Source organism: Micromesistius poutassou (assembly GCF_964030765.1).
Source record: "Micromesistius poutassou genome assembly, chromosome: 21".
Taxonomy (NCBI): domain Eukaryota; kingdom Metazoa; phylum Chordata; class Actinopteri; order Gadiformes; family Gadidae; genus Micromesistius; species Micromesistius poutassou.
The window spans coordinates 12,064,416-12,077,555 of NC_140291.1; the positions used below are offsets into that span (position 1 = coordinate 12,064,416).

The window sequence follows — 13,140 nt, forward strand, 5'->3', positions numbered from 1 at the left end:
CCCAAATGTGCTGTGTAGTTCCTACTCCCCCTAATCTCTCTCTCTCTCCTCTCATCTCCCAGGGGTTTCATCCTCGCCCGTCCTTGGTGAAGGTTCCCATCTCGGTGCCCATCTCACCACCGCCCCTGGCGTCTCCCACCCTCAGCAGAGCCCTGGCAAAGGTCAAACGCTTCAGGTATGTGTGGCAGTGGCATGCTAGGTAGGTAGAGGCAGAGCAGAACACAGAGTTGAAGCCGGGGGGGGCTATTGTTGCACTGCGTCGCGCACGATAACAATCAAAGGTTGAGTGTAGTGGTTAGGGAGTTTGACTCCCAAACGAGAGGTTCTGGGTCGAAACCCCAATGTCTGCAATCTGCTTGGTTGGAGCCCTTGAGCCAGATGGCCCTCACCACCCTATCTGCTCCTTTAATGGCTGTGTATCTGAATCCACTGTATGCCGCTTTGGATAAAGGCATCTGCTAAATGGTGAATATTAATTGCAGGGCAATTGCAGAGCTGTCCCTGTTCCCGGCGAGGGTCAAAGGTAGCGAGTTTAACTGCTGTTATTGTTATTCTAAAATCAGCAACAGCTGGAGGATAAACAACACATGTTTTTATGTGTTAAGGTTAATAAGGATGTTAACGTTGATCATCAAATGACAAAAACAAAGAGACAAAATGGACTCATTCTGTCCAAATGCTCTGCTAATGCACTGCATTTGCCGTTTATATGAACTGCTTTGCTAATGATATATGGCCTCGGTTTTGTTATCACACTCCTTCTTTTTTTCTGGTGCACTTCAGTCCACCAAGGGTTTCTGAAAGGCCATAGACTATTGGAAATGTAATCACCTTGAGTTATTGAGCTCCAGAGTGGCCTGAAAAAAATGCCTCTTCTAGTCCCCGATGTTTAGGAGACATTTTGGAGGGAAATTGGAAACGAGTTGTAAAATAGACAACTTAGCGCTGTTGCCGAAAAAACCCATGTGCCGGAAACCTGAATTGGCATTGGCTCTAAATCTGAATCCGAGTGTTTAGATTAGTCCAATTGGTTTGCTCTTTTTCTGCTGACTGATAATTAGTTTTGCCAAGGAATCGATAGAGTGGGTCGTGTGCCATTCGTGGTTTTTATGGTAAATTCAATACCCTGTGTAACCTGTTTTAAGTGCATGTTAATCTGAAATAGATCTGAACGGAATAACTGTAATCATAATTGATCTTTAATGGATTTATGAGGGGTGGGGAGCACATTCATTACACTAATTATTAGTATTTGGTTTGGTCGTTTTGTAAAGCTAATAAGATAACTCACGCCACATTTAGCTAAAACATTTAGCATTTAGTCATGAAAAATAAAACATGCTAAATGTAATCTGCTGGTGGTTCTACATTTTTGCCATGTGAAATAATTCAAGCTAATGAATGCAAAATAAAATATTCAGGACGAACTCCCAGTCAACTCTGTATTTCATGGTAGGCCTACACATTCAGAATCAGGGAGACCGCCATGAACCCAACTGACAAACCTGTCGCCTTAAGTAGTTCTGAATAAATAAATAAATGTGATTATACAGCATTATACAGATTATTAGCATTGGCAGAACATTCACTCACTATTTGCTGAAGGAGTTTATGTTTTGCTACCATATCAACCCGCTTATGGTTACTTGCTGCTTTGACAAAACGGGTTCAGAAAAACTCTCAATCAAAATCATTGAAACACAGACATGACGTGAACATGCGTGAATAACTACCTTGAAGTTAAACAGTGAATCAGTTGTCCCATAGTGAGTATCCTATTGATTAGAAAGGCTTGATCGCTCTCATGTCGGCGCCTCTCCCATCTGCCAATAGGAGCAGCTCGCTGTCAATCAGTCCCGCCCAGGAGTGCAGGAGCGGGAACAACTGCCAGATCCCGCCCACCTCCAGAGGGAAACGCGGCCTACTGGACGGAGCCCGGGTGAGTGGGCGGGCCTACAGCCATCTGGACGAGGCAGAGGTCATGAGGTCAGAGGTCATGGACCAGGAGGCGGAGTCTTTACGGAGGTGAGACTGGTGCTCTCAGGTGTCTGTTGTGCGGTGTTTGTTCCCGGATCGGTTCTCACTGTACATTTTTATTGTTGCGTTGATTGTTGTCATTGCTATCACAAAGTTGCTAAGACAAAAGCAGTTGCTAAGATACCTCCGAGGCAGGTGTCATAGCAACGCTGTCAGGAATGTCATTGGTGCTATATAAAAAACAACTTGAACCGGATAAATGCGTTTGCCTTTCATAGAAAATTATTAATTGATTTATTCCGTCTTGAATATGTTAAAGATTAATATTGGATTTGTTTTTTTCACACATACTGTATACTGTCGGCTTTAACAATGACAATGCATTTCATCGAATAGATGAATAGAATAGAATTGATAAAAAAACAAAACAATGATGCATCTCAAATGTCTACCTTACACTGTAGTAAGTGAATTGATGAGACAAGATTCAGCTTATAGCGTACATGCTAATGATGGCTTCTGGCGTTCATCTTAGGAAAACATTATAGGTACACGATTATAGGTACTCGAGGAGTGAGTGCATGCCCCTCCTGCCCGAGACGGAGCATGTTGGGAGAGCCTCGTTTCCTGTCAGTGGTCGGGAACGGGGGTCCGGCGGTTATAACAAGCTTGCTTACGTAACTCCCCAGGATATCCCAGTACATTCAATCTGTCTCAATCTCGTGTCATTGTCGGTAGCTTTGTTGATGCGACTCGCTCTGTTTTCCTTGTCACTTGGTGATGCATAATGGAAAGGACTGCGCAAGCACATGTGGAGGAAAAACTAAAAATAACCCTGCATAAGAATTCTGAAAGCATTTATGAATCGCCGCTTTAATTATTGAACAGAAGTACTTGTTTAATTTACCGGTGGCAACGATACCGCTCCAATGTCCCGTCGATCCCCACTGATCCTTCGGTCCTGTCCCCATCTCTATCAGTGTGTCAGGCCGATTGGGCGTTGCAGGATGGCTGCCAAACTCCTTGTATGACCTATTTACATACTATTTACATTTCAGACAGGACTCTGAGGAGAGCACTGCTGCTCTCAACAACAAGTCACACACACACACACACACACACACACACATGCAGACACACAGACACACACACATGCAGACACACACACACACACACACATACATGCATATACACACACACACATACACATACATGCATATACACACAAACACACACATACATGCATACACGTGAACACACACAGACACACACGTTCATGCACACACACACACACTAACACACACACACACACACACACACACACACACACACACACACACACACACACACATACACACATACATACATACATACATACACACACTCTGGATTCTTTCACAAATATAAGAGCAAACACACAAACAAAACCTCCCCACTACAGAAGAATAAATGGGCCTCTTAGCTCGCGGTGCGTCAGAATTAAACACGGGATGACATCAATAAGACGTGTCTGGAGGGGGAACGTCGACAGCCTACTGGTGGGCGACAGCCCCGGCCTCCCTGGCTCACTCAGCGGCCTTCTAGGTGCTTCTTGTGTCCTATTTCTAAACTCAAAAACAAGTCAATGATGCAGCCAACCCCAACCCCCTCCCCCCCACCTCCTCCCTCCTCCTCCCTCCTCCCTCCTCCCCTTGTGTTACCATGGTGATACCCTCCAGTCTCTGGAAATGAGAAATGGGAGCTGGATAAGTGCGGGAAAAAGATGGGAGAAAGGGGAGGCGGTACACGGAGGGCGAGAGAGCAGGGGCTCTGCATGATAAAGAGGAGAGCGAGTGAGGGGGAGGGGGGACGGCGAGAGAGGGTGGGAGGGAGGTAGGGGAGGGGAAATCGACCACGGAGAGACCGAGGTGGAGACGAAGCAGGAGAGAATAGGAAAAAAGCCCCCTTCCATTTTGTTATGGTTTTAGTTTTTTGTGTGTGCCGTTGAGGTGTTTTTTGTGTGGATAGCCTAATGTGTGTGAGTGAGTGTGTTTGGTTGTGTGTCTGTGTGCTTTTGACTCTTGCAAAGTGAAGTTTCAAGTGCTGGGGGTTATTTTTAGCTTGTCGTGTGAAACTCCTCTGGACTCACCTCTAATTCCAGGGTAGAAGAGGGTGTGTGTGTGTGTGTGTGTCTGTGTGTGTGTGTGTGTGTGTGTGTGTGTGTGTGTGTGTGTGTGTGTGTGTGTGTCTGTGTCTGTGTGTCTGTGTGTGTGTGGGTGTGTGTGTGGGGGGGGGGGTGTAGTTTGACTCTAACCTTACTTGGTTTACGCAAACATGGCAGAGCAGTCAATGACACTAGTGCCAGCGTCCTGAGGGCTGTTGACACATCGCCGCCCGGCCTCGGTATTCTCAGGTCGCACGCCACCGGACCGGACGGCGCGTCTCTAAACTTGTGCCACGCCTCGCCCTCGTCGTGGACGTTCTCTTCCCGCCCTTCTCTTCCCGCCCTTCTGCGTGTCAGCAGCACTTCTTCAAACTCGTTTTCACCTCTCCCCAGTTCAATTAATGCCGCCAGCACACACACACACACACACACACACACACACACACACACACACGTGCCCCTGAATTTACATTTCCATGCAACTGTGTTGTGGTGTTATCCACACAAACATACACACACGCGCCCTCACCTGCGGTACGCACGTCATGATCCATTCAGGTCCACCGATGTTGGAATTCTGTCTCGTCACTCCGCTTGGCGTGTGTGTTATCGGGCCGAGGTGTGTGCTGTTTAATAATAACTTTCGTCTCCGAGCCCGTGAAAAATCGCAGCCGCCCCCGCAAAATCCAATCGGGCGATGCACGCATGCGGGAGGCACACTCTCAAACACAGTCGCCGCGCGCGCGGGTCAGAACCCACCAGCCGTCAAACCCAAGCCCTGGATTTCAGTTAGCTCGCAGGAGGAGCCATCGTTCTCTGTCAGACATGTTTTACGCAGCTCGCTAGTGGAAGATGCCCATGCCAAGGATTAGGAATGATGACACAGTAGTTACAGAGAGGTGAGTGAGTGTGCAAAAAAACGATAATACATACTGTGGCTGTTGCCATGGTACCTCTTCTCAAACAAACATGCGCAGGACGTAACCATGGAGAGAGAGAGAGGTGGACGAGGTTTTTTGGGAAACAGTTTGTCAGAGCGACAGGGTTTTTCTAATCTCTGATTCCTCTAACTATTCTGTGGTTGGAAAGATAAACGAATGCGAACGAGGTTATAGGGAAGGTGACCTCCTGTACTTTTACTGTGTTTCTTACTGTGTACTTCCAGTTCTTACTGTGTACTTCCAGGTCTTACTGTGTTCGTCCAGGTCTTACTGTGTACTCTCTGTTTTAGACTCTGAACCGTCACTATAGCCGTTTCTCAATTCGCGTTCTCGTGTGTTCTCGTGTACTTGCGTTCTCGATAAACGTCATCAGTGGTGGCCCAAGCACTGTTCCAATTCCAAGTACGCGAGTACGCGAGTACTGTCGTAAAACCCGGAAGTGTTCTCGATGCGTTCTCGATGAGGCCGTTCCACCGAGGACGCATCGGAGGCGACTCGTGTGGACTTGGGACCGTTAAATATCCCAGAACGCATCATCGAGTCCGCTGCTGTTCCAATTGCAGGTGCGTACTCGCGTTCTCGGAAGTCTGTACTTGAAAGTCCGGACTTGCCAAGTACGTACTTACCAAGTCCGCGAGAACGTAGTCCGCGTACTCGGTGTTGAGAAACGGCTTATCTCCGGTCTTCCTCTGCATCCTTCCTCTACTTCTCTCTACTTCCTGTCTCTGTAGCTGGTCTGCCCCTTGTCCTCCCCGTGACTGACTCCTGCGCCTCCTGTCTGTCCCTGCAGGTGCGGCTCGGCCGCGGGGAGGGCCGGCGGACTGCTCGGCCGCCCCTCACTCTCTCACTTCAGCTCCAGGAGGGGCTGGGCCGAGGTGCCGTGCACGCGCCTCGACGCGGGGGCCGCCCTCCGGCCCGCCTCGCTCCGCACGCGCTCGGTGCCCATCATCCCCTCCCTCCAGGCCCCCCGGCCGGGGGAGGAGGAGGAGGAGGGGGGGGGCGGCGGGGAGGCGCTCCGCGGCGGCGGCGGCGGCGGCGGCGGCCAGCGCGCCGCCAACGCCCGCAGGATACCGACGGCCGCTTCCGTTCAAACCCCAGCGGCGGTCTCCGTGGCGATGCCGGGGTCCGTGAGGAGCGCGCTCTCGTCGCCGGCCGGGTCGAAACACAAAACGCTGCCCAGCCCCGCGGCGGCGGCGGCGGCGCCCTGGTCGCAGGGCCGGGTCTCGGCCGCGAGCCACGCCGCGCGGTGCGGACGCCCCAGACCGCAGCGCGCGGAGGGCCGCGCCCCCGCGGCCCCGGAGGCGGCGCGCCCGCTAAGGGGGGGGGAGGACGGACGCGCCGGCGAGGGCAGAGCGTCTCGGGAACACGGAGGTGCGGGCCCCGGGTCGGTCGCCGGGGGCGACAGAGGGGCCTGGAGGGAGGGGCCTCACGCCAGCTGATTGCATTGTTGTCGTCGCAGCGGCGCGTTGCAGACGTTGGTGCCGATAAAAACGTGAACACTTCATCGTGCTGCGAAGGTCGGTGGGAGGGGAGGGCTGGGGGTGGGCGGGGGGGGGAGGAGCCATCTGCTTGACATGAATGCGGACCAATCACCGACGGCGACGGCGGGACTTGTGGCCGCTGGACGATTGGTTATTGATACGAACGGAGACGTTGAACCCTACGAACACGAGAGACATGCACAAGCACACTGTTGTGAATAGATGTGATGTGATGACGAGGACACGAGGAGCGGGGAGGCCTTTCGGGTGGGAGCTTGATTTAAATAAAAAGAAAAAAAAAGAGTATTGAAAAATGAATTAATGCCACTATTTAAACAGAGCTTCTACTTAGAAACCAAAATAGTGTGTAATCTCTATGTTGTTTCTCTATTGTAAGGAAATGAAATTATATATGTCATATAATATATGTCCTATAGACATATATCTATATTTGACATACAATTGTGAGAAAATAAAGACTAAGATAACAGTGTTAATGAGCTTATTTTTATTATTTTCATCACGTGTCAGAACTTGAGTGCTTTTTCATGACTTTCATTACTGTATAATATATTAAATTATTATGTTTTATAAATCACATTCCTCTGCTCTCCCAAACATGTTCTTATTTAGGAGAGCAGAGGAATGTGAACGTTGAACATGTGACAATAGATCCTGACTGATTGATTGACTGATTGTTTGATTGATTGATTGATTGGGTATTGGAGTACACACGTGCAGAGGTACACCAAGAAGTTCAAAATCCAACGATCCCGCGGCCGTAGCAGGTAGGTGGGTCTCTACGCCGCTGCCTGCACCAATGCTTCTGAGTCTGCCATTCTGAGCGTGAATCCGCTCAAATTCACTCAAACTAAACCATTTCATCTCCGTCATGTGAAGACGACGTGTCCTACAAATGAACACATGTGCAAACCTCCTCCACTGTCATATATTAACCGGGAAACATGCGGCAGGTAGGTGGTTTGATGAGTCTTTGGAGAGGTGTGCGGCCACGGTCTCCATGGGCGATGCCGGTGACTAAGAGCCCCAAGAAGCACCTACTGCAGCTGGTACACAGAGAAGGAGCATCTGCTATGCCTCTGCCATTGTTAGCTTTATGGTCAGTGTGTTGCCGTGACAACGGAGGTCTAGAAGTATTTAGTCACTGTTCTCTGTTTGTTTCTAGTACTGCACACACATGCACATGCTATCATGTGCATACATACAGACACACACACACACACACACACACTTACCCCTTAGAATAGCATACACAGCATAGTATTAAAGTAATACTGAAGGTCAACCCTAATCAACTCATACAAAGGACACAATAACTCAATTATTTATGTGGATGCAGCTTGAGTCGTCACAACACACACACAAAGACACACAACACAAAAATGCACACATAGCTACACACTAACATACTGCCACATGCACAAACACACACACTTCAGCCAAACAAATTGCATTCAGCTCATTATTTTTCAATCAGCCATTAACAAGCTGAGAGAAATGTGTGTGTGTGTGTGTCTGTGAGTATATGTTTGTGTGTATGAATATATTATAGTATTTTGTTTTTTTTGGGGGGGGGTTGTTTTTAACAAGCAGTACACTGTGGTTTGTTTACGTGTTTGTTTATGTGTTTGTTTTGTATGTTTGCTGTATTCAGGACAAGTATGCATGACAACAAAGGTACCAGCGAGGTTTCAAATGAAGAAACACCAGTTTACACTAAAACAAGACTTATTGAAAAACAAACATGAGTTCAAACTTAAAGGTGCAATGTGGACAATTTGGTGGCATGTAGTGGTGAGGTTGAAGAGTGCAATCCAGTGAATACCCCCTTCACCCCTCCCTTTCGAAGGAAGTAGGAACGTCTACAGTGGCCTGTGTTGTCTGTAGGGGGCCAGTAGGTACTTCCAAAACTCATGATCTACGACAGCATCGAATAGTGTCAAGTGAAGAGGTTCCTTGATAGATTTATAAATTATATTTAGTCATTCAGTCCGAGCTTTTATGTAAGATAGCTATGGAAAGATCAGAGATAAGTGAGCATTATCTCTACAGCTGTTTGTTCGTGCTGGTTTACTGTAGAATCATGCCAGTACAACATGGCAACGTGGCATGTTAAACAAAAAGAGAGGTACGTGTCGGCCAACAGTTTTTTTTTGTAGAACATAATAGTTAAAGGATGTGATTTGATAATATTATTGAATTTGTATTTCTTCCAGCTAGTTGCAAGTTTTTGTATTGCAACTTCAGACAAAACATTAAACTAAACTAATTAAACCAAAGCAAGATAAGACATTATTTAAACCAATACATGACACACACACACACACACACACACACACACACACACACACACACACACACACACACACATAATAAGACCAGATAGAGCATTAGTGTTTAAGCAAGTTGGACTCCAGGCAGTAATGTGGCCAGCGTTTAACATGACATTTAATAGCAGTTATTTTCAAAACCGAAGCAAAGCAGCATTTACAATGTTTGTCGCTTGGGTAAAACAGGGGGCAGGACAATGCTTAAAAGGCATGTGATTGGAGGATTACCGACAGCGGAGGCAATTACCAATTGCTTTCAAGGTATTAAATTGGTGAAGATGGTCTATGTTGGACATAGTGACTCAACCAAGAAATAATTCCTGTGGTAAGACAAGTCACACGTTAATGTAAAATAAAAAGGGTTGTTTAACAGGGTTGCTAATCTGAATTAATGACAGGGATCAGTAACAACTATTTTTGTGTGCTTGTGCATTAAGTGTGCGTGTATGTGTGTGTGTGTGTGTGTGTATGTTTTTATCTGTGCATGTGTGTATCAGTGTGTGTGTGTGTGTGTGTGTGTATGTGTGTGTGTGTGTGCGTGTGTGTGTGCGCACACGCATGCTTGTGCACGTGCACGTGAAACTGAGGTATAACCTGTACAACAGCCAGATGCCCACGGGGGCTGGGGGAAGTGTGTTATAAATGTGCTCTATTTTGCATTTACATTGAGTTCCTCGTCCTGCCCTGGTCCAGCATGTAGGGTCTGACCAGTGGCCAGGAGACAGGAGGCTAGACGAGATGGAACCACCCCAGAACATTGCTATGTATTAATATTCATGACAGAGACAGAGGAAAGAAGGAGGCCACACACACACACACACACACACACCCTTGTCTGTGTGACCCTCCTGTAGACCAAATAGGGCATGTATCACTACTGTGTATATATATATATATATATATAGAATTTGTCTTATATGTGTATATTTTTATGAAATTATGATATAGATAAGTATATCATGAATTTATTTAGCTACTTTGTACCTAAGCTACAGAGGAATATCCATGGACAGCTGAAAACACCAGGTTGCGTGAATGCTGACTCACAACAAAGGACAGCATCATTGTAATCACATCTTGGCAGACAATAATTGAATCAAATATGTCATACGTTTTCATATGGTTGCAATCCACAACCTCACCGCTAGATGCCACTAAATCCTTCACACTGCAACTTTAAATTAGAATCCCTTGCTTCCCGAAGAGTAGTTACCAAATACAGAAGGAAGGTGTGCTAGCTGTGCTAAAATATATACACACAGTGCAAACTGTATTTCTATGACGTCACCTCTCTCTCTCACTGCAGCAGTGGACGGTGGAGATGAAATGAATGAGAGTGATGGGGTGTGAAAGAGATCAACAAACAAACAGCAGGTAGTATGGCCCGCAGCCCGGAGCAGAAGAACATCAAACATCTGTCCTTGTGATCTCATCCTTCCCCCCACTATGTGTCATGTTGCATCATGGGAGTTTGCATTGTGTGGGAACTGCCAGCTACGACCTTCCAACATTATGGTTTTACTCTGGTAAAAACACCTTTTTTTAATCAGAGTAAAATACAGCCGTGGAATGCACGCTGGTATTTGAGACATTTGTTACGTGTGGATGTTGTAGCATTGAAATTGATATAGTTAATATTTTCTCAATGTTTTACGAATATTTTACCTTTCACATTGGTATTTTTATGGTAGAGTGGTAGTTAGTATGTGTTAGTTTCACTAAAGGATACATCAGTCTCTTATTATTTATTTTCAGAGCGAGGTGTGGATCACTGCCTTAACCATAACTGTGTATATTGTTGTAAAGTATAGTGTTTTGTGTTTTAAAGTCTTATATTGTGTTGTAGTCTTGTTTTGTTTTGTTGTGTGGTTGTTGTGCATTTACGGTAATAATTATCACTATTAACTATTTACACTACTTACTATTTACTATTTATTATTAACTATTTACATATGATATGTAGGCTATTGTTGTTGGTGTGTTGAGTAGCGTTGTATCGTGTTTAATGTAGTGTTGTGTTTTGCATAGTGGTGTGTAGTGTTATGTGTCGTATAGTTGAGTGTGTAGCATTGCGTAGCACTATCCCGAAGACCCACACACAGGAACAAGTATGAGTCATACTGAAAAATCTGACAGACTGGCTGTGTGGCATCATACATTTCCTTTACTGCTGTTTCGTTCTCTGTGTGTGTGTGTGTGTGTGTGTGTGTGTGTGTGTGTGTGTGTGTGTGTGTGTGTGTGTGTGTGTGTGTGTGTGTGTGATTCTTTTTTGTACTAGAGAGGAAGGGAGTGATAGACTGATTCAATAGAGGGAAAGAGATGTCTGTAGAGACGATAGAAAGCGAGGGTAAGGACAGCCATTCAAATTACATTTTAACTCTGAACCCAAACCGAATCGCATATCTGTATCTGTCTCTCTTAACGCTCCTGCAGCCCCTCATTAGAATGAGGCAAACATTCATCTGAATGGCCGTGCTCCGTGTCCGACACGCAGTGAAACACTTTCAGGCTTTGTGAATAAATGGGTCTTGCATATCAATAACCGGCCGAGAGAAACAGAGAACGTCTCTCCCACTCCGAACCGCAGCCCCTGACGTAGATTGCATATTGATTGTGAGCACTGGTTTGGTTTTGGTCTCTCTCTCTCTCTCTCTGTCTCCCTTGTGCTCTCTCTCTCTCTCTCTCTCTCCCTTGCACTCTCTCTCTTTCTCTCTCTCTCTCTCTCTATTTCTGTTTTTTCTCTCTCTCCCTTGCTCTCTGTCTATCTCTCTATCTGTCTTTTTCTCTCTCTCTCTCCCTTGCTCTCTGTCTATCTCTCTCTCTATCTTTTTCTATCTCTATCTCTCTCTGTCTCTCTCTCTCTCCCTTGCTGTCTGTCTCTCTCTCCCATGCTGGGAGACATCAGTATGGCTGCTGTGTAGCAGCCAGAAAACAATGGATGAAATTGAAGGAGATCAGACAGGTGAGGAGAGAGAGAGGGAGCGAGACGTGGAGAGCGAGAGTTAGGGTTGAGGGGAGAGAGGGCGAGAGACAGCAGGATACAGAGAGAGAGACAACAGCTGGACGTATAAAGCCTTTACTCCCCGAACGCGAATCTCAGCTCTGACCCCAGGACGTGTCTGAGGACATCTCTCTTCCCGGTCGCTCTGTGCGTGGAATACTAACGCCCCCCCAAGGTGTAGCGGAGTCCATGGCATAGCTATGAGACTATGCTATATAGGCTATGCTCTGTGATATGATATAAAGCTATACTATGGAGCTATGCTTTATCGTTTTAGTATGGAGCTATGCTATAGAGCTATAGTATGGAGCTATGCTATAGATTTATAGTATGGAGCTATGCTATATCGTTTTAGTATGGAGCTATGCTATAGAGCTATGCTATAGAGTTATAGTATGGAGCTATGCTATAGAGCTATAGTATGGAGCTATGCTATAGAGCTATAGCATGTAGCCATGCTATAGCTGCTATATGCTATAGAGCTATGCTATAGAGCTATAGCATGGAGCTATGCTATAGAGCTATAGCATGTAGCCAGTGTGCGAAATACGGGGGGGTTGCCCCCCGCCCGATTAACCCATGAGACCCCTTGAAAGCCTCAAAAGCTTTTTTGAAAAATAAAAAATAAAAATTATTGTCACTAATGGTCATTTAAATGTGTTTAAGCTCACCATGTCCAGTATTCAGAATTTTAAACATTTATTCACAAATATGTTCTATTTTTTGCCAAGCGGAGCCAGCCAGTCCTGTGCGCGTATGCAAATTAGCCATGTGCGCCAAACAGAAGAAGGGCCCTAGTTTGCACCCGGCGCAAAGCTGATTTTCCCCAGCAGCAACCAGGCACCGCTACACTTGCGCCTGGAGAGGCGTGTTGGCGAAAAGCAGGGGCGTGTTCCGGCGCAAATGATACTTGGTGCTATTTTAGTGATCTAAAAAATGCGCCAATGCAATTGCGCCATTACCTGGTCTATAACGCAGTTGTTGTTGCTATTTTGACGTGCCATGGCAGGTCGGAACTACAACATAGCCTACGCTTACACACACGTATGCTATACACAGCACAAACATGCAAACTATTAACCTGATTTAAATATTATGATTGTTGTGTATTGACTGTTTAAGTTTGTCCCTCCTGGGACGCGGTCACGCCCTCTGTTATGCTACGTGTGTAAGTTATCTCATAAAAAACGGGCAATGTTGCTTCTTGTTGACGCTCTTTATTTCTCCGTGCGTGTCACACATCAGC

At 46.4% G+C, this 13,140-nt stretch overlaps 1 protein-coding gene across 1 annotated transcript in view; it reads left to right on the plus strand.

Annotated features, from left to right (window-relative positions):
• The window catches only part of nrg3b (neuregulin 3b), a gene marked incomplete at both ends in the record, with an annotated part of 154,296 nt that extends 147,796 nt beyond the window's left edge, over positions 1-6,500 (plus strand). The window contains 3 exons of the mRNA XM_084485606.1: positions 63-175; positions 1,834-2,025; positions 5,852-6,500. Of these exons, the coding sequence (XP_084341732.1) occupies positions 63-175; positions 1,834-2,025; positions 5,852-6,500 (954 nt within the window). The remainder of the gene's footprint in view (positions 1-62; positions 176-1,833; positions 2,026-5,851) is intronic.
• Positions 6,501-13,140: the final 6,640 nt, after the last annotated feature.